Here is a 22054-nt window from a genome sequence, read left to right on the forward strand (position 1 = left end):
TAGGATATCAAAGTGGTCAGAGAAAATTAATAGATAATGCAAGACAGATCATCCAAAACTAAGATAAAGAAAACTGGTACACCAAAGAGAAACCACATGTACTAGATTGAAGAGCGTCCCCCCCAAAATTCACATACAGCTGGAACCTCAGAATGGGACCTTATTTGGAAACAGGGTCTCTGTGCATGTAATTAGTTAAATTAAAATGAGGCCACACAGGACTACGGTGGGCACTAAATCCAGTGACTGAAATCTTTATAGCAAGGCCACCTGAAGGCGAAAGCAGAGACTGGAGTGGTACCCATACAAGCCAGGGAACGCTAAGGACTGCCAGCAGAACCAGACGCTAGGAGAGAGGCATGGAACAGATTCTTCCCCAGAGCCGACAGAAGGAACCGTCCTTGATTTCAGGTTCCCAAACTGAGAGAATAAACTTCTGTTGTTTGAAGCCACTCGGTTTGTAGTGATTTGTTACAGTGGCCCTGGGAAACTCATATACCAATCAATGTAAAAATACAAAACCAGAAAGTTTATCCGAAATAAGATGTAAGAAAAAACAGTGTCCCAAGAAAATGACATACAAACCACTCCATACCTGGACAGATCTGGTTAAGCTACTGAATTGCAAGAAAAAGAAAGAAATCATGACTTCCGTTTCCAACAATATCAAAAAAAAAAAGTGAAGGCTATAAATTTGACAACATAATTAACAACCTTGATCTGATGAACGTATATAGAATATTGCCCACATCAGGGGAACACATTTTCTTTACAAATACACATTTATGAAACTGATTACATCCTACACTGTAAAGCAAGTACCAAAAAAATCTGATAAAAGTATTTATAAGCATCATTAGCGGTAAAATAAATGGAATATACCATGTTTAAGAAAAGGAGTACCCAATATTCTAAAGATCAATTTCCTCCCAAATTGACCTTTAGATACAATGTAATCCCAAATCAAATCCCAACTGGATTTTGGTGGAATTAGTTAAACCTATTACAAAATTTATACAATACAAAGAGCCAAAAAAAAAAAACAGTCAAGACATTCCTAATGAAGAAGGTAAGAGGATTTACTCCACTAGATTTCAAGACTCTACAAATATATAGTAATTAAGACAGTGTGGCAGTAACAGAGCAATAGACAAGTATACCAGTGGAATAGATCAGAGCTCCCAGAAACAAATCCACACGTAAATGGAAACCTGATCTATGACAGCTGGCACAGCAGATCAGAGAAAAAGGATACCCTCATCTTGGGACAACTGATTATCCGTATGGAAAGAAAAGAAAATGGATCCGCCCCTCACACTACACACAAAAATCAATTGCAGAAGGAAAAGGGCCTAAACGAGAAAAGCAAAACTTCCGAAAGAAAATATACGAAAAGAAGTAATTCTTCAGGCATGCAGATGAAAAAAGGAAAGCTCCTTAGAAGAAGAAAAAACAATTGGATTAGTCACAACATTTAATAGGAGAAATGTCTGCCTCTTATGACAACTTGGCTGGGTAAAATATATATTCGGTTCATATTTCCTTTGTCCTGGAATTCTTAAAACATTACTCCAACATAAAAACTCAGGGAATTCAGAATCCAATGGAAAGCCATCTTATAAAAAACACTGAACAAAAAAATACAGACCATAAAAACTTGACTCAAAGAGCTCATGAGTGGGCATGCCATAATAAAAGAACTGATGGGAAGGTGATAAGGTTGAATCAATTTACTTACAGAACTCAAATACAAACACCTATGGAAATTTAAGATTTGGAACAGAATGTGTCACAAGCCTAGACAATATAAATATAACAATTTAACATCAATCTAGACTTAAGAATGAGGAGATGGGAAGAACTCAAAAATGCTCTCTTCTTTCATACAGAAACACACAGACCTATCTACAGTTGAAATTTTCAATTTATAAAAACAGAAAATGGGAATGCTGTTTTTTTGGCAATCAGCAAAAGTTTTAAGGATGGGTAATATCCATGTTGACAAAGACATTGGAAAATGGACCCTCATCCACCTTTGGAAAATAAATAGGTACAAATTTTAGTGGGTTGTATGGCTGTCGGCATAACTGATGCCAACTTGGCGCTTCTCTGTCATCAAGGCTTTGTAGTTAACAGATTAATGTTCGTTAGGTCCAGGTGGCCTCTATGCTCTGTTAGTCCCCAAACAATGCTGAAGACCTTTGCTAATATATTCCTGGTGCCCAGAAGACTAGTTACCCATTCATAAATCCTGACTTAGGAATACACTTCCTGTTTCCGAGCACGTACCTCCGTACCCTAGGTTAACTACGAAATTGTCCCAGTGGCCCTTCAGCAGCGCAGAGTGCAGCTGTGAATGTTTCCAGATCACTGTTTGCCAGCTCCCACCCTGTGAATAAGTTACCCTATAACATAAACTGATCCACTGATTATATGAAGCTGCCTGCCTTGCTTTTCAGTCTCAAGGTTCCTTCTCAACTCAGTGGGCACTTTTCATTCCCTCTGTCCTCCAGCATGGGTAAATTGGCGAGATGCAACAAAATTTTATTTAAAACTCCTAGAAGTGAAAAAAGATCCATCATTTTTAAAACCACCTCCAAAACCTGGATCAATTTACCCTCTCAAAGAGAGATTCTGGGAAAATCAACACAAGAATCAATCAGAAGCCAAAGCAAAAGAAGAATCATTAGAAACTGATTGTGTGAAATTCTTTACCACTCATTCTTTCTCTTCATATGGTCTACATTATTAGCATCTTGAAGGCAGAATCCAGGTCCTATTTGCATGCAGAATTTTACAGAATGTACGGTAGTTATCAACTAGAAAGTAGTTTTAAGCTGCATTCTGATTTTTCCTCTTTAACAGCAATTTTGTAAAGAACGAAAGGAATCACCAAAAGAAAATATGTTATTATTAAGCAACTTTGTCAGTTACATATTATGGTGCTCCAGATACAAGAACAGAGCTCAAAATGTAAGTATCCTTACTCCTGGCTCAAGGCTGTCTATACCACTGCTTTCGAAACAGACTGGCTTGTCTCTCCAGACCATACCTGTTAGCCAAACCGTGCAACCACGAAAGCCACCTCTGGTCCCCACCACCTGACCTCTCTTGTTCCTGCTGACGTGGTGAGCTTGATAGGTGACATTAGTGGCCCTCTGCATCCCCTGGAAAAAAGAAAAAAAAGAAAGAATTCTGGTTTACCTGAGTCCCTTAAAAGGTAAACATATATTCCTTGCAAACATACAGTAACTGCCCTATGTAACATGCCAAAAGAAAGGAAAAAGATGAAAACTAACAGCTTTTTCTTTCTTTAGAGTACCTGGCACGGTGTTCAGTTCTTTACAAACACCAATTAATTAGTCTGCAAAGCCCCTCAAGGATGCACAAACTCCTACTACTGTGGTTTTCCAGATGAAGGTGTTAAACCTGAGAAGAGTTAAATAACTTGCCCCAGTTCCCCTAACTGGTAAGTGGCAGACTCCAGAGCCCAGTCTTCTCACTCATTCATTCGTTCAACCATTGTTTCCTGAGGTCCTACTAGTACACCAAGTGAACAAAACAGGGTCCCTATTCTCACTGAGCTCATTCCACTGGCAGGAGACAGACCAATAACAATTATTAAGTCAGAGAGTGACAAGTGCACTCTGAAAATAAAACAGGGTAAGAATGGAAAGAGAGATAGGGGATGAGTGCCTCTTTAGGCAGGATAATCAGGAAAAACCTGAGAAGGTGGCATCTGAGCAGATTCCTGAATGAAGTGTGGAAGGGATGTCTGCAGGTATCATGAAATGCATGATGAAAAAAATGGAAGGTAATTGTTGTTCTCTCAAATTTTCTTCTCCTTAAACAAAAAGGGCATAAAATTACATAGTTCTCAAAGGATCTTAATAGACGTTTCTCCAAAGAAAACAATACAAATGGTGAATAAGCACATTAAAAGATGCTCGACATCATTAACCATCCAAGAAATGCAAATCAAAACCACGAGATACCACTGCACACTCACTCGATGGCTATAATCAAAAAGACAGGAAATAACAAGTGCTAGTGAGGATATGGAGAAATTAGAATCCTCATACGTTTGCTGATGGGAGTGTACAGTCACTCTGGAAAAGAGAAGTTCTACAAAACATTAATTATAATTATCATATGTCCAAATGATTCCCCCTCCTAGATTGATGCTCACAAGAAATGAAAACATGTCCACACAAAACCTGTACACATATGTTCTAGCAGCATGATTCATAAAAGCCAAAAGGTGAAAACAACCCATCTGTCCATCAATTAATAATCAGATAAACAAAACTGTTTAATTGTATGGTATATACATACAGTGGAATATTATTTGGTAATAAAAAGGAATGAAGTACTAATACAACCTACAATACAGACAAACCTCAAAAACATTATGCTGGGCTTCCCTGGTGGCGCAGTGGTTGAGAGTCCGCCTGCCGATTCAGGGGACACGGGTTCGTGCCCCGGTCCGGGAAGATCCCACATGCCGCAGAGCGGCTGGGCCCGTGAGCCATGGCCGCTGAGCCTGCGCGTCCGGAGCCTGTGCTCCGCAACGGGAGAGGCCACAACAGTGAGAGGCCCGCGTACCGCAAAAAAAACAAACAAAACAAAACAAACAAAAAAACATTATGCTAAGTGAAAGATGCCAGTCACAAAGACCACATATTGCATAATTCCATTTATATGAACCATCCAGAATAGGAAAATATAAAGAGACAGAAAGCAGATTAGCAGTTACCTCAGGTTGGGATGTTGGGAGAGGAATGTGGAGTGACTTCCGATGGATATGGGGTTCTTTTCTGGGGTAATTAAAATGCTCTAAAATTGACTGTGCTGCTGGTTGCAAAACTGTGTAAATATAATCAAAACTATCAAATTGTACATTTTTAAGTGGGTAAATTGAACGGTAGGCAAATTATCTCAATAAACCTGTTTTCTAAAATTAAAAAAATGAATCACACAGCCTCTATTTTCTCCTCCTATGGAGCAAAAACATAATTTAGATTCTTTTCAACAAGTTATGCCTTTATAAAATAGGTAAGTGTCAGCATTCTTTTAATAGGGTGTTTGTATTTCATACTGCGTATAGCTCTTATTTTTTTTAAGACAGTTTTATTCATCATTCACTCAAAGATATCTACTGAATGCACACTACATGCTTGACATTCTTCTAGCTGCTGATGAAACAGAAGTGCACAATACCAATAAAATCACCATCCTCCTGGGGCTTCTCTAGTCTTCCCTCCCAGGGAAGCGGTTCTCAAAGCGTGGTCCCTAACCAGCAGCTTTGGCATCTCCTGGGAACTGCCAGAAATGCAAATTATCAGGACCTGCTCCAAACAGACTAAGTCAGAAACTCTGGCGTGGGGCCTGACAATCTGCATTTCAAAGCCTCCAAGTGACTCGGATGCCAGTTCAAGTTTGAGAACCACTGGACTAAGAGGAAAAATAGAGGCGAGAAAAGAAAACACCAAGATAAAGAAGGAAATTATGTAAGTTAGAAACAAGTATCAAAGAGGGGGAAAAAGTAAATAAAGCAAAAAAAGTGAAGAAATATCATACGAAGTATGATATTTAGACAGGGTGGCCAGAGAAGGCTTCAGCAAAAAGAGGATATTTAAGATCTCTGATGACCTCTGAGGGAAGCACCTTCCAGACAGGGAACAGCAAGTGCAAAGAAAAGTGAGAAAGTAACTGGGGAAATCCAGAATGATTCCTGGGCAGTCCAAACAAGCCGTCTGGAGGCAACGGTCATACATCTAAAACAAGAGCAGTGGCCATGACCATGTCTTCTGCAGCCACGTGAGTGGCTCAGGTTGAGGCACGAAATACACTGATTCACCCTTGACCCAGAGGTCTTCAAAATGGGGAACAAACACCCTGATAGGTACATGAACATGGACTTTGTCAAGGGACCATTTCTATCCAGATCTTCAACTTCCAGATGAGTTCTTTTCTAAAACTGGTTGGCCTGAGAAGGTGCCTGAGGTTCAGGATCTCTTTCCCCCTCTCCCTGCACAATTCCCCTAGTGTACAGGAGAAAGCATCTCTGCCCATCTGCATCTTACTCTCACTCACTGCCCTGGGGGTGTCCTCGGGAGCCAAAGGGACAATTGGACAATTCTTTTAATAGGCCCACCACAAAAGCTGCACCCCTCCCCCACTAACCATCTCATTAGCAGATGTATCCATAGTTCCAATAATCACAAAGAATTCTACTATGGGTCTCCCAAACCATTTCCTTTCAATTAAACTGATGAAGCAAACATAACTTTCCAGCTCTGCATTTTCAGGATTTTAAACAAAACCCGGAGTGTCTGACCCAGACATCTGTGTCTCCCGGGAAGCAGCGGCCCCTCTTTCCTGAGGTATCCAGTTTTAGCTCCCAGGCAGGCAGCCTGGGAGGAGAGGAGACAGGAGCTGGGTCTGCTGGAAGGGGACAGGACAGGGATAGGGGGACAAGGAGGGTGCTATACACATTAGCTGCCTACACTGGCAGAATCTGTTTGACTTCGTCATTTTGTTTCGCGATTTTTTTCCAAGTTACTTCGCTTTGGGGCAAGAAGAAACATGTATTTAATGAGTTTTAATTCATTTTGGCACCATAAAATATCTTCTGCTTTTCTTTTTAAACTGAGTAGAATGTATAAAAACTGAGAAGCTACAAAATGCTGAGGCTGTGGTTGAGAGCAAATATAGGATAAGAGATTGTTTTAATCACTAGAAAAGTATGCTCCCTCCGGGCTTCCTGCCTCCTACATTTAAAAAAATTCTGGCAGTAAATATGGCAGTCTGGGTACAAGGAGGCTTACTGTTTATGCATGCTTGATATTTTCCATATTAAAACACAAACTTAAAAAAAGATTTGCCACAATCTCCTACCTCCTGGTTTTTCAGAATAAATCAAAGAGCACTTTTTAAAACTCTTAGAATTGCAAGGTGGTGGGTATATGCCTGAATTTTACTAAAAATCTAAAGCTCACTTCCATATGTAATCTTCTAGTTCCCCTTCCCCTCTTTTCCTTTTCCACCCACTCTAGCCAAAGCCTTCCTATAATCCCGCCAGGAAAACATGACATTAGTGGGTGCATCAGGGAGTTATTTCCTTCCAACTCTCCATTCCTGTTCTCAGTGTCTTCAATGCCCTAGTTTCTATTCACAGAACAATGAAATCAGGCTTATTCTTTTCTAAGAGTCTGGGTGGTTGATAGTAATATTTGGCTTGTTGTACATATACCCAAGGCAGTCCCTGTAACATTTACTGCCCATAGGATTTGTCTGTTATTTATGGACCGTTTTATACGGTGTCTTTTTGTATATAATTTTTACTTCCTTGGGAGAATAGGTCAAGCACTATGAGTTATAGTTCTTTGTGTTTTTCACAACACCCAAGCTCTTTTCTTGTGCCTTGTCAGTGCTCAGTAAAAGTTAGATATAAGGCATTTATTTTAAAGCATGATTTGTGTTCTCTGTATAACCTGCAAATGAAATGATGATTGACATTCAGAAGTCTTAAGAATAGCGGAACTGGGACAATTCATTTCAAAAGAATTCCTTCTCTTTCTACGATTGGGACTAAATGACTACCAGTCCTGTTACTAAGCTAACGTCAAGTGGCCTCTCATTATGTGTGGTGTACATTTCCTACGCATTCTACAAACTGCTGTCCTCAACACCCACACAAGTGGCCCTGTGTCCCTTTTTGACCCACCTTAACTTCCACATGTTTTGTTATCTTATCCACTTCCGTATGGGACAAATTAACTTCTCCTATGATGCTACTTAGAGAATTTCATGGTCTGTGAGTTTATGATGATTTTATGAAGAACTCTGCATTTTTCAGTGAAATTTGTAAAGGCACAGAAAATATACCAAATATGAAGCATAATTCTGGCCTTCAACATCTATCACTCACCCCACCACCCATCTTAAACTGACTGCCAAACAGTATATTCTTCCAAAGGGAATACCTGAAATGGTAACACGGATGTGTCTTTTATATCCCAAGACATACTGTGAGTAAACTGGAGAGATGGTAGAGTACCATGTGGATAAAATTGAAAAGAACACAGTGAGAAGAAAGCTTTAGTTCACTGAGTTATTGATAACTGAAGTTAATCTTTTGAACATTAACGTTAACAAGCCAAAGACAAACAGCAAAACTGAGGCTCATGCATTCCTGGAGGTTAAGAAAACAACTTGAAAAGGCTACACTTAAAACCCTGCTGCTACAAAGCAGGGGGCACAGCAACACTGGCAATGACCCAGCTGCTTCTCAGAAAGTGAATCTCAGGCCCTACCCCAGACCTCCCGAATCAGAGCCAAGATACTGGCATGCCTATTCGATCACCGATTGTCACGCGTACACTCCGCATATACATTATGGCTCTCCGACTATTCTGTTTTAAAGATTAAAGAACAGTTAAATATTTACTTAATGGATATTTTAAACTGTCAATACTTTTAATGGAAGGGGCCCTGAATGGCCTCCAGTTGGGAAGTCCAGCCAGAAGAGATTCTTAGAAGTCAGAAATGAGCCTGAGACTACCTGTTCATTCATCATTTGCCGATGGATCCCTCCTAGATACGGGGAGTAAAACGGATCAAAAACATTTCAGGGAAGGAGACAAACAATAAAGAGAGAAAGACACCTTTACACTATGACAGGCCCCTGCTTCCCACTACGGTGACAGCGGGGCTTTCCCTACATACATGATGGGGATGTGTCCTCTACAGGTGGTTGTGCTTTCGTGTACTTTACTGTACAATACTGTATAGAGTACAGTAGTACAGTATCTTTATTTCAAGCCCAGGATGTCCAGAAGCAAACATAAAAGCAGCAGTGATGTAGCCAGTACTGTACTGTACTTTTCAAGGTATGTACTGTAAGATTAAAAATGTTTTATTTTTTGTGTTTGTTTGTTTTTTATTTATTATTTTTGTGAAAAGTATATAAACCTATTACGGTACAGTACCATATAGCCGGCTGTGTTAGTTGAGTACCTAGGCTAACTTTGTTGGACTTACGAACAAATTGGACTTATAAATGCGCTCTCGGAACGGAACTCATTCGTATGTAGGAGACTTACTTTACATGAATGTTCACAGCAGCATTATTCATAGCAACTGAAGAGGAGAAACAACTCAAATGTTCATCAACTAATGAAAGAAAAAGCAAAATGTGATACAACCATAAAACATAATATTATTCAAGCATATAAAGGAATGAAGTATTGATACATGGTACAACATGGATGAACCTTGAAAACATTATTCTAAGTTAAAGAAGTTAGACACTAAAGGCCATATATTATATCATTACATTTATAGGAGAGTCTAGCATAAAGAAATCCAAAGACAGAAAGTAGATTATTGGTTGGCAGGTGCTACAGAGAGGGAAAGGGGAAGGATAGGGAATGATTGCTAATGGGTACAGGGTTTCTTTTTGGGGTGATGAAAATGTTAAAAGTAGATATTGGTGATGGTTATAAAACTGTAAATATACTAAAAAAACAATGAACTGAACACTTAAACATATGAGAGATAAAGACAGAGGGAAGGGATGCAACCATCAAAGAAACTACAGAGAAGAATAAGAACAATGGCTGCAGTCATCTAACTGGATTTCTATATGTACTGTCCAATTTTTCCACTGTTTACTCAGCTAAAACTTACTTGGTAGAGAACTGTGTCCTTAGGAAAGGATATTTCACGGAAATAATTACCACTTAGGTAAATACCAAAATAAAAACAACAAGCAAAAAAAAAAACCAAAAAAAAACCCAGTCTCTTCATTTGAACTAATTACTTAGTAATTCGCTTTCAAAACAATTCAGGGTTGGGTTTTACTGTTTTGTTGTTGGTATGCTATGAGTAATTGAGCCATCTCAGAGCAAAAGATGGTAACATCCTAGCTAGTGGAGGAGAAAATGCTAGTATCGGATTTTATTTTAAATTACTAGTTTTGCATTTCAGAGTTACCTAATTTATTTCCCCTTTTTCTTACTCAAAGCGAAGAATAGAACAGGGTTTCTCAACCTCAGCATTAGTGACTTTTGGGCCTCAGCATTAACGATAATGCTTTGCTGTGGGGACTGTCCTGTGCACTGCAGGGTTTGTAGCAGCATCCCTGGCCTCTACCCAACAGATGTCAGAAGCAACCCCCCCCACACACACACACACAAATATAACAACCAAAAATGTCTCCAGATATTTTCCAAACACCCCCCTAGGGGAAGTAAATTTTTACCTGGTTGAAAATCACTGGAGAAGAAAACTACTCCTCAAAGGTCAATGTAATAGAGCCAAGCTGGGGAAGCTTATTTCATATTTCAACTTTAGAGAAGTCACTATGCTAAAGGGGAGGCTAACTGACAGCTGGGTACCCTGCTGCAGCCAGGACTACAGAATTGCCCAAAACCGTGATTCCAAAGTTGCTACCATCTCTCGAAATTTCCTTCCCCGGGGAAGAAAGTAAGAACAAATACACGAGTACAGAAATACACACATAAGTAGGAAAAAATGTCAGCAGCCATCCCAAAGTTACTATCTAGATCTGTCCAGTATAACTTTCTGAGATGATGAAAATGCTCTACACGGCACAGTCCAATACAGTGGCCACGAGCTTCCTATGGAAATGTAGCACTTGAAACATGGAACGTTTCATCTTAGTTTAACTAAATTTAAGTTGCCACAGGTGGCTAGTGGCTACCAGATTGGACCATGCGGATCCAGACCCTGCTGTCATTCTTCCCGTTCTTGTTTTCAGTCAACACGGAGGGCATTCTTGGTAAAGTCCAGTTCTCCTTCTCCTTTAGGCAACTCTTCCAGCAGTATCTCCCTACTTCCAGGGAAGGAAACTCAGTAGCTGCCCCTGCACACAGCCAGGCCAATGCTCTGAAGGAGGAATATATGGCTTTCCGTATGCTGTGTGTTCCATTTCCATGCTTGCTTCATTTTTGGACCACCTCAGTCTTCCCCCAAATCCAGAACGGGCTGCTGGCCTTCTATGAAAGGCATCGAACAGTATGAGGGACACATTGTTCAGAAAAGGTAGAACTGATAAAAAGGAAAAATATCTCATTCATTTATTTGCTTTTCGATTAACCCTCTCCCAGGTAGAATGTAATATCCATGAGAGCAGGACCGTTGGCTGTCTTTTTACCACTGCAGCCCCAGCACCTGGAACACAGGCACACACAAAGCAGGTGTCAAATATTCGATGACTTAATAAATAAGAACACCTTAAACAGTGCCCATGTGCCAGCACTAGAGCGCTCTAAATGTATTAAATAACTGAAACCTCATTATAACCCTATGAGATATGCCCTATTAGCTCCACTACAAGCTGTGTTTCATTATCCACATTATTACATTTGAAGACATTGAGGCACAGAGGAGTTAGGCAACATGCCCGAGATCACACAGGTAGTAAGTGACAAAGCTATAATTTTAATTCTACCACGTATGGAGCTTATTCTCTTACTTAAGCTGTGCTAAGTTACTAGTAAGTTATCTAAGACTTTTAATAACAGAAGTACCGAGGCCTACTCGGCACCCTAACCCTTATCCCCATCCTGTTATATAAGGAAAAGCTCCGTGTAGACGCAAAACCTCTATAACGAAATATGATTACATGATACACGATAATAGCAGACTGCAACATAACACAGAGGTGCACAAAGAATTCAGCCTATGTGCAACAGTGTGTGGACACAGGAGGCCACAGTTTCAGTACAGGAGCCCGAGGCTCTTAAGATTTCCACAAGTGATAAAGGTCAACACGCATCAGGGCAGAAGGAAAGGCTTGTGTAAAACCCTGAGGATGCAAGGTATAGAAAGAGAGTTGGGGCTTCCCTGGTGGCGCAGTGGTTGAGAGTCCGCCTGCCAATGCAGGGGACACGGGTTCGTGCCCCAGTCCAGGAAGATCCCACATACATGCCGCGGAGTGGCTAGGCTCGTGAGCCATGGCCGCTGAGCCTGTGCGTCCAGAGCCTGTGCTCCGCAACGGGAGAGGCCACAACAGTGAGAGGCCCGCGTACCGCAAAAAAAAAAAAAAAAAAGAAAGAAAGAAAGAGAGTTGGTGCTGGAGATATGGAGCTATGGGAATTTAGGGCATGGAGGAGAGAGGGGAATGGAACGGCAAACCAGAACGAGATTGTCGTATGTGCTTCCAAATGGCAATGCTAGATCTCAGACTACTCTGTGGGTAGTAGGGTCCAGCTCCACTGTAAAGCAGGTCCAAGCAAGGGATTTGGCCCAACATGAGTCTACAAAATAGGGAGTGACACCTGGGTCTGAACTGAGGGCCAGCTAACACACAGTTTGAAATGTTTTATGGAAGGCAGATGAAAACCGGTCCCAATAGAGAAAGGTTCAATCAGATGTTAAATGATACTCATTACACCTAATGCTTCGTCAGACTGAGATAAGAGGAGGCTAAAGGGGCATGCTCATTCTTGATTTTCTTTACTATTCTTGTAGGTACATGGAGACACCTCCCTTCTCTCTAGTATATTCTCTATCTCGAATTTAACCATCAAATCTTTATTTTCGACCTTAACCTAACTCAATCCCTATAGTTGTGCTGTCCACAGGTCCCGACTGAGTTTTTAAAATGTGGTTAGTAAATGTAAAATAGATAGCTAGTGGGAAGCAGCTGCATAGCACAAGGAGACCAGCTCGGTGCTTTGTGACCACCTAGAGGGGTGGGATAGGGAGGGTGGGAGGGAGACGCAAGAGGGAGGGGACATGGGGATATATGTATACATAAAGCTGATTCACTGTTATACAGCAGAAACACAACATTTAAAGCAATTATACTACAATAAAGTTGTTAATTAAAAATAAATAAATAAAATGTGGTTAGTCTGAAGTGAGATGTGTGCTAAGTTAAAATATACACTTATGTATATCTTTTAATAATTTCATATTGATTATGATAGTATTAAACTCATTTTTATATTGAGATGACAGTACTTTAGCTATACTGGGTCAAATAAATACTAAAATTTATTTCAACCTGTTCCTTTTACTTTTTTTTTTACTATGACCTCTAGAAAAATTTAAATTGCATTATGTGGCTCACGTTATATTTCTACTGGATAGCCTTGTTCTATAGACTATCTCTACTAAGGCCATCTGTCCCTTACATGCAGCATACTTAATATTGGGTCCACCTTTTACAAGCTCTATGACATCTCTGTGCCTCAGCTTCTTCATCAATAAAATGGAGATACTAATTGGAATAAAGAGGATAACTAACAATAACAGCTAACACACATAATACTCAGACTGTAACAGCTAACACACACACAACACTTACAATATGCCAGACACTGTTCTAAGCATTTTTCATATATTAACTCCTTTAATCTTCACAATATCCCTGTGAGGCCATCACCCCCATTTTACAGATGAGCAAACTGGCACAGAGAAATTAAGTGACTACCTAAAGGTTACACGGTTAGTAAATAGTGAAGCCCAGGTTCGAGTCCAGGCAGTCAGTTCCAGGGTCCTTGCTTTAAACCACTGTCTCTCATGATACCCACCTCAAAAATGTACAGAAATTCAATAAGTTAATTTAGGTAAAAAATTTCAAACTGTCTCCAGCACACAGTAAACTTTCCTTCAGTGTTTAACTATTATCACCATCACTCCAGCCCTCAACCTACTTCCCAAATTCCCTGCATGCCGCGACTTTTCTCCTCATTTCCCAGGATTAAAACCTCAGGATCCTCTTTTAATACGTCTCCCTCTTTCATTCCCTAACTCTTGTCAGGTCCTTCTTACTCAACCTTGAACGCTCTTAACGGATCTATGCTGCTTTTCCACTACCACCTTAGCCCAGTACTCTGCACCCTCACAACTGTATGAATTAATAGCAGTAACAAGACAAAGACCTTAACTGGTGCTCACGTACCAGGCATTCCTCAAGTCTATTAATTCATTTAAACCTTACTATAACCCTGTTTGTTCTCCAGGACTTCTATATCTGGGCTCTAACAGTGTCTTATTTCTTTAGCAGACCTGTCTTCCTGGAATACCAATTTCATCATGTGATGGGAACTTTAAAGGTGTCTGGATTCGCTACATGTGTCCCTATCAGTTGATGTATGTGAGAGGAAAAGATGATGGGTGTTCCCTACTGGGGCAAAGAAAGATTTACAAGGCCCTGAAAATTAAAAATTCTAGCCTCATCCAAAATCTCTCACAGAATCTAGTCTCAACTCAGCAACCAAACATTAACAACTATACAACCTAGCCCCATCCTGCTCATTCAATCTTATCTCCAGTCAACAAAAGCCCTCCAGAGTGGTTAAACAGGTCTCTTCATTGTTCCTGGAGTAAATAATGGTAATTATTATTATTATTTATATTATTTATAATAATATATATTATTATAAATAATATAAATTATTATTAATATTAGACCTTATTCATACAGTTCCCCTCTGCCTCAAAAATCTGAGCACACTTCACCTCCATCACGCCCAGACTAAACTAATCTCCCCTCTAAACTGTGATAAAACAGCTGTCTTACCCCACTCACTGGGGTCTATAATGATATATTCATCATCCGGCAAATGCCAATCACAACCCCAACCAGGCCCTGAGCAACTGGAAGGCAAGCACTGAGTCCCTCATTTCTCACCTTCCCCGTGAGTAGCACATGCCTCTACAAAGAACACGCACTTATTTGGCAAATGGAACAGTAAATGAGTTACAGTGTAGCTGAAATGACATGTAAATACCCTAATTCAGCCAACCGTATTTCCCTAACCAGGAAACACCTCAAGGTAACAGGAGCAGTATCAATAGTTTCATAGCAGTGTTATCACTGCACTCTCCAAGTCATTATCTTCTTTACTCCTCAAAACTCTCCAGTGAAGTACCACTACTATACCTTTAAGTCAGCTGAGGTTTAAAGAAGTCGAGGATTTTTACTCAGGATCACACAACTACTATACGGCAAAGCTGGAACCAGAGACCAGGCCGCTAGTCCAGCGCTCTTTCCAATGGTCTAATTCCCCTTTTATCTCTTCTCCGTCCTTATCACCTAAGGAAGAGTTAAATAACTAAGAGGGGAAAGGAATCGGGTGAGAATACTTGGTAACAACAGATGTGGTAAATTAATGACTTGAACATTTGTCTGAAATGGCTTTTTTTTTCTTTGACTCACCAAGGGTAATGACGATTTACAAGGCTGCATTTAAACCTCATGATCTTGCTGTACTGTGAAATAAAAATTTCCACCCAAACTTAAAACCAGTATCTTTCCGGCCTCCAGAGCTGGACATCACCTGCTCCACCCCACCCCCTCTACACTTAAAATCTTAGCTTAAGGCTGTTTCTTACCAAGAATAAGGAAGCAAGCAACCTTCCGAGGTTGCTTAACCATCAAAGCAAACTGGCAGTCCTTGCTAAACGTTATAAACCATTAGTTTCCCCACACTTCACTGTTTCCATGTTATTTGCTGGATATTCCGATTTAGCACCGAATCACAAAGAACCTCAGTTCAGGGCAGTCTCAGCTCATGAATGGCCGCATTGTTGGGTACTCTCCCTTCACGCTGAAAGTCAGAAATGGAAAGACGTGGAGATGGACCCAAACCTGGGCTCACTGCACTGGCAAAGCCAAGAAAAACCAGGAAACGTACCAAAGACGCCTGCCTCTGCCTCCTCCGCAGACCTTCAGGCCACTGGAGGGGGATGCAGGTTTCAGCAGCCGCCAGCTCACTGCCGAAAGAGCGTCCTCAAGGTCTCCTCTGAGGCGAGGAGCTGGAGAAGGGGGAGTTCTTCCCACGGACCCTGGATCGGACCCCCGCCCCCGCCGCGCCACTCCACCCGGCACAACCCACCGCCCCAGGTGGAAGGCGCCGCGGCCTCGGGTACCACCCCCAATTCTCCAGGGAGGATACAGAGGAGGCGGAAGGGAGGTAGCGGCTACGAAACAAGCTGCAGCCGGAGCCTCCCAGAGCCTCCTCCGCACCTCTACTCCGACTCACCCAGTTCTGCGCGTTATTGCTCAGCTTGACTTTCTTGCACAGGCTACCGGGAACCTCCATGGCTGCTCAGCGCGCGGGTGCCCGCGTTCTCAGCGCCCAGTGAGTAGTCAGAGAACTGGAGGCCGGCGTGGGCGGGACGGGAAGGCGGGGTCTCCTCGCGACCGGGCTGGCACGCGCTGTCGTAGGCACGCGCTCGTGCTCGCGGCTCCGACTGAGCGGCGCCTCGGCCCCGCCTCCTAAATGGGTCCCGGACAGAGGTGTGTGGGGTGGGGCGAAGCACCGGACGAGAACCGGACGCAGGGGGTGGGAGCGGGCCTTCAGGGCGCGCACCGACGCGAGCGCGCACGACGCTCCTCCCTTTTGATTCTGAAGTAGGGGCGGGGCCTGAGAAGGTAGTCGTGGAACTTCCAGGGTCCCTCCCCCGCTCGCTGCCTTGCGCTGCGCATGCGCAGAGGCTGGAAACGCGTCCCAGGCCTCGACCTGGAAGGACAAGGAAGATACTAGCTCCCCACGTCTTTGCGGGTTTGGGTGCGTGCTGCTGTTTACTAGATGGCAGAAGACATTGACGTGGTCTCCCGGCCCTCTGGTTTTTACTCCGTAAACCCGGCCACCAGTTTCCTATTCTCCATATCTGTGCCCTCCTCTCCCTGGCCACATTTAAAAAGGAATTTTCCAGCTTCGCGGAGGGAAGATTTGCTAAACAGCTCATTCTCCACACGTTCCACTTAGCTTTAAAATTCTGCTCAACGCACAGTTTCAAAAAAAAAAAAAGTCAATACCCCATCCCTGGACATCAGTAATTAATATCTCTCAGGTTTTAGTGGTTATCTGCAAGGTGCCTCCTTCCCCACTTGCAGATGTCTCTTCAGGAGATTTCTGTCGGATACTTCTCACCCGGTAAGCCAGAAAGAGACCTCTATTTTATTAGCTTCTCAGGAAATCCTTAGAGGAATGAAATCCAGGCTGCAGGAGGGCCCTTGGTTACCACAGAGTAGAATGTCCATGTGTGAAGGACATTTTCAAATTCACCGAAGTATATACCACAGCTACTTCACGGGAGGATGGGCTGGGGATGGAGGGGAGCCTGCTCTAGGAGTTATCTCCCCTTCCACCCCCAGTACCCTAAGGGACTTTCCATAGCTTGTCCCTGGCACCAAGATAGTTGTTTGAAGTGCTTCTCCTCCATAACCCAATGCCCTACCCTACAAATACACACCAATCCCAAAGACCTGACATTACTGCCTCTTTGCTGGAGGACAAGAGGGAATGAAAAATGCCCACCAAACTAAGAAGGTATCTTGAGACTGAGAAAATGAAGCAGGTGGCTCCATGTAATCAATGGATCCGTTTATTATACAGTAACTTACAGGGTGAGATCATGGAGGACTGTGATCCAGAAGCATTTACAGCTGCATCCACACCACTGAGGGGACATTGGGACAGTTGTATAGCTAACCTAGGGTATTGGAGTAGTGCTTAGAAACAGGAAGTGCATTCCTAAGTCAAGGTTTATGGATGGGTAAGTAGTCTCCTAGGCACTGGGAATATGTCCGCAAAGGTCTTCATCATTGTCTGGGGACTAAGATAGCATAGAAGCCACTGGGTCCTAATGATTATTAAACAATATCTATTAACTTCAAAGCCCTTGACAACAAGAGAAGTGATTTACTGCAGAGTACAGTCCTGGGTAGGGCCAGTGGAAGGACAGGAGGAACTTCTACAGGCCCAAGTTGCCATCAGTTACGCTGACAGTCATACATTCTTTTTTTTTTTTAATTTTCATTTTTGGCTGCATTGGGTCTTCGTTGCCGCGCATGGGCTTTCTCTAGTTGTGGCGAGCGGGGTCTACTCTTTGTTAAGGTGCACGGGCTTCTCATTGCGGTGGCTTCTCTTGTTGCGGAACATGGGCTCTAGGTGTGCAGGCTTCAGTAGTTGTGGCTCGCGGGCTCTAGAGCACAGGCTTCAGTAGTTGTGATGCACGGGCTTAGTTGTTCTGCGGCACGTGGGATCTTCCCGGACCAGGGCTCAAACCCGTGTCCCCTGCGTTGGCAGGTGGATTCTTAACCACTACACCGCTAAGGAAGTCACAACAGTCATACATTCTCAATAGCTAGCAAATCAGTTCCCTGTTTATTTACCCCACTGCTACTGTGTTAATATTAGGCCTTTCCTATATCCAGGATGAATCACAACTAATCCCCGTATCTGGGCATCCTGTGCATCTGCTGCCCACACACTCCATTCTTAACATTGCTGTCAGAGTGTTATTTCTAAAACTTCAATCTTGTTACTTGACCTCAAACTGTCAATGGTTTCCTTGTAGCTTTTTCTTTGGGGACTCTTCATTTGCAGTCTGTATATAGAACTTAATTTCAGTATATTTCTGAACTCTGCCAATAACGGAATGAGCTTAGAAGAGGATCCAAAGCTTCAAATGAAAACACAGCACCACATTTGGAATCAGCCATTTCTCTAAGGAGTCCCAGGATTCCTGGTTTTCAGAAGGGAGTGGTATTTAGATATCACAATCTGGGCTTCTAAAACTGTTTAGTGCTTCTGAGTCAGTCCATATTTCTGGACTTTTTCAGTGAAAGACTTTTTTCAGGTAAAATATATCATAAGTTTACCTTGATACTATCAATTCAAATGTATTATTTCAGACATCATTCATGCAAATGAGCCTGAAACATCCTGTCAAATCCAAAACAAGAAATTATCAAAAACCACTAGGATTATGTCAAAAGAACTCAGAAGCCAAACTGAAACTTTCCCCTGTCAAAATTACACAATTAGAGCACTAAAGGGATAATATCTATAAGGTATTGAAACAAATCAAATATGTTTAAATCTAAATGTTCATAATGATGACAATTTAAAAAGAACTAATTGTCACACTTGGAGGATGCTAACAAACCAACTCATTGTTTTGAAAACTTACAAATAAAAGGAAAGAATTAAGCATTTACTCTGGCTTCCATCACTAACTGTAAGTCAGGTAATGAAAAAGCTGATTGTAAGGAACGGCACCAAAAATGGAGGAGAGCTTAAACAAGTTCTATTTGGGTACGCTCCCGGGCGAGGTTCACTGGTCCGAGAGAAAGGGGCCAGAAAAGTCGCGCCCGGGCGAGGGTTTGGGCAGAATTTATAGGGGAAGAAGGGAAAGGGGTGTGGTGAATCCGGGAGGGCGCTGGGTATTCCTTCTTTGGTGGTCTTTTCGGGTATCGTGGGGGACCGTTAGTCCCGCCCCTCGAAAGGCGGGAAGGCTGGGCCGGGTGGAAAGTCCCCAGGTCAGTTCCTGGAACTGGGTGGTCCGGAAAGTCTCCAGGTCAGTTTCAACCTGTGAGTCTGATTGCGTTCCCCTGCCTCGGGCCAGTTGGCCTTACACTGATGAGAAGAAGTTTTTCTTTGTAGACATACAGCTAATAAATTAGGAAGGAAAGGTAGATTTTATAATGTCACCATTTTACAACTTTAAATGAAATAAATGGATCAAGACCATGGTCCTCAATGGCTGCTAAATCATGAAAATAAAGAACATTAGAACTTTCCTGCTTCCTGATGAAGTATTAATGCCCCCCAAAAAGTTAAAACTGATCTTAAGTCTTCAGGTTTCATTATCAATTTATAGCTAATGCAGAGGAAAGAGGAAGATGTAATATCACCATAAATGCAATCAGTCAAGTCCAAACTGTGAAAAACTACATCATAAATGACCTGACTCTTCAATAATTCAATTATAGGAAAAACTAAAGAAGAACTAAAGATTAAAAGGTAACTTATGAGAACTATCAAGCAGTTGAAATACATGAACTTATCTGAACACTGCTTCAAACAAAAAAATATTTTTAAATACAGGAAATTTAGAGAGTCCCTAGACTCTTGATATTAAAGACATTCTTTTGGCATTATAATAGCATTGTTATTATATCTTTAAAGGAGTAATTTTAGAGATAGGTATTGAAAGATTTACCAATGAAATGGCAATGCCATTGGTATTCAGGAAACAAAATTCGTCTCCTGGAAATTAAAAACAAGATAGCAGGAGTGGAAGAAAAGGTGAAGATATCTTTCAGAATGCAGAGCAAAAACCCCAAAAGATGAGAAATAGAGGAGAATTTTTAAAAAGAAAGAACAGTCTAGGAAATTTAAGATTCAAATATTAAGAGTTCCAAAAAGAGAAAACCCACCAGAGGAAATAACCAAGGAAATTATTCAACAAAATTTCCTATAACTGAAGGATTTTAGACATTCGTTGAATGTCCAGCTTAACAGATAAAAATCAAAGCACAGCACTATGAAATTTCCAAACTGTGTTCCCCAGTGTTCTGAAATTGTTTGGAAATCCTACAAGCTTCCAAGGAGAAGATGGAGAATTCACAAAGAAAGAATCAGGAGTATAAATGAATTGAAGCTATCAAGAAACACACCAAGAGCTAGAAGACAAATGGAACAATAGCTTCAGAGCTCTAAAAAAAAGGTATTTCCGCAAAAGAAAAAAAAAGGGGAAAAGAAAAATATTTCCAATTTAGAATCTAGAATTATCATACACCCTCTCTTAAAGAAATATTAGAGGATATGCTTCACCTAAATAGGAAGAGAAAAACATGGCATCCAGAGAATAGGAGTTCCCACACAGGAAATAACTGGAGGGAATTCTAGTGAAGGGAGATCCCAGGATGACGGCAGTGTACCAGGTCTAGAAGATAATCATTCAGAAGCCTCTCCAAGAAGTCAGGAAGCCCTTGGAGAGCCCTGTTTAGGAAGATGAAATTGATAGAGCATTTGACGGGAATGACCATACTGAAAATAATTTAGATAGGTGACAGAGTTTGGGATTAAATTAGTGATAACTACTTAGAAAACTAAGTCATCAAAAAGGATACATTGGGACTTCCCTAGTGGCACAGCGGATAAACTCCACACTCCCAATGCAGGGCGCCTGGGTTCGATCCCTGGTCAGGGAACTAGATCCCACATGCATGCCGCAACTAAGAGTTCGCATGCCACAACTAAGGAGCCTGCAAACTGCAACTAAGGAGCCCGACTACCGCAACTAAGGAGCCCACGTACGGCAACAAAGGAGCCCGCCTGCCGTAACTAAGACCCCATGCAACCAAGACCCCATGCAACCAAATAAATAAATATTTTACTTTAAAAAAAGGATATATTTATCGCACCCTTTCTGTACAAACTGTATTTCAGGGTAATCAAATAGTTGATAAGGGAAAGTTCAGACTGATAGAATTTTAGCTAATAAATGCAGAAGGAATGTTGGCATTTAAAAATCACCATTTTAAACAACTGACGAGGGAATTCCCTGGCGGTCCAGTGGTTAGGACTTGGAGCTTCCACTGCAGGGGTCACGGGTTCGATCCCTGGTTTGGGAAATGAGATCCCGCGCTGTGTGGCACGGCCAAAAATACACCTGAGGGGGTAATTGATATAGGCAATAACCATTAGCGACTGATAAAAGTATTAGGTGAAAGGTAGTGTGATGGCTAATTTTGTGTCAACTTGACTGGGTCATGGGGTGCTCAGATATTGGTTAAACATTATTCTGGGTGTGTCTGTGTTTCTGGATGAGATTAACATTTGAATCAGTAGACTGAGTAGCTTGCCCCTCTAATGTGGTGGTCTTCATCCAATCAGCTGAAGGTCTGAGTAGAGCAAAAATGATGACTCTTCCACAAGTAAGAGGGAGCTCCTCCTACCTTACTTCCTGGAGCTGAGGCATTGGTCTTTTCCTGCCTTCAGACCTGAACTGAAATGTTGGCTCCTGGGTCTCCAGCTTGCTGACTGCAGATCTTAGGACTTCTCAGCATCCAAGATCACATGAACCAATTCCTATCTATCTGTTTATCTATCCTATTGGTTCTGTTTCTCTAGAGAACCCTGACTAATACAGGTAGGAAAGGGAATTTTATAATGGACACATCAGGCTGACACCACCTGCGTCCACTTGTTAATCTTAGCATCTCTAAAACAGGGACAGCAGATATCTTGTACCTTAAAATGTGAAGTAACAGGAA

General features: G+C 41.7%; 1 protein-coding gene across 4 annotated transcripts in view; it reads right to left on the minus strand.

The window, feature by feature from the left end:
• The window catches only part of PAPSS1 (3'-phosphoadenosine 5'-phosphosulfate synthase 1), a 108821-nt gene extending 92559 nt beyond the window's left edge, over nt 1-16262 (minus strand). The window contains exons 1-3 of one of the 4 annotated variants that reach the window (XM_033427797.2): nt 16026-16260; nt 15678-15756; nt 3053-3167 (exon numbers count right to left, since the gene is read on the minus strand). In XM_033427797.2, the coding sequence (XP_033283688.1) occupies nt 3053-3164 (112 nt within the window). In that variant the 5' untranslated portion in view covers nt 3165-3167; nt 15678-15756; nt 16026-16260. Of the gene's footprint in view, nt 1-3052; nt 3169-14923; nt 15077-15199; nt 15299-15677; nt 15757-16025 lie in introns of those variants that run through there. The other 3 variants (XM_049708921.1, XM_004269600.3, XM_033427798.2) reach the window with 3 other exon arrangements.
• Nucleotides 16263-22054: the final 5792 nt, after the last annotated feature.

This window comes from Orcinus orca, chromosome 4 (genome assembly GCF_937001465.1).
Source record: "Orcinus orca chromosome 4, mOrcOrc1.1, whole genome shotgun sequence".
Lineage (NCBI taxonomy): Eukaryota > Metazoa > Chordata > Mammalia > Artiodactyla > Delphinidae > Orcinus > Orcinus orca.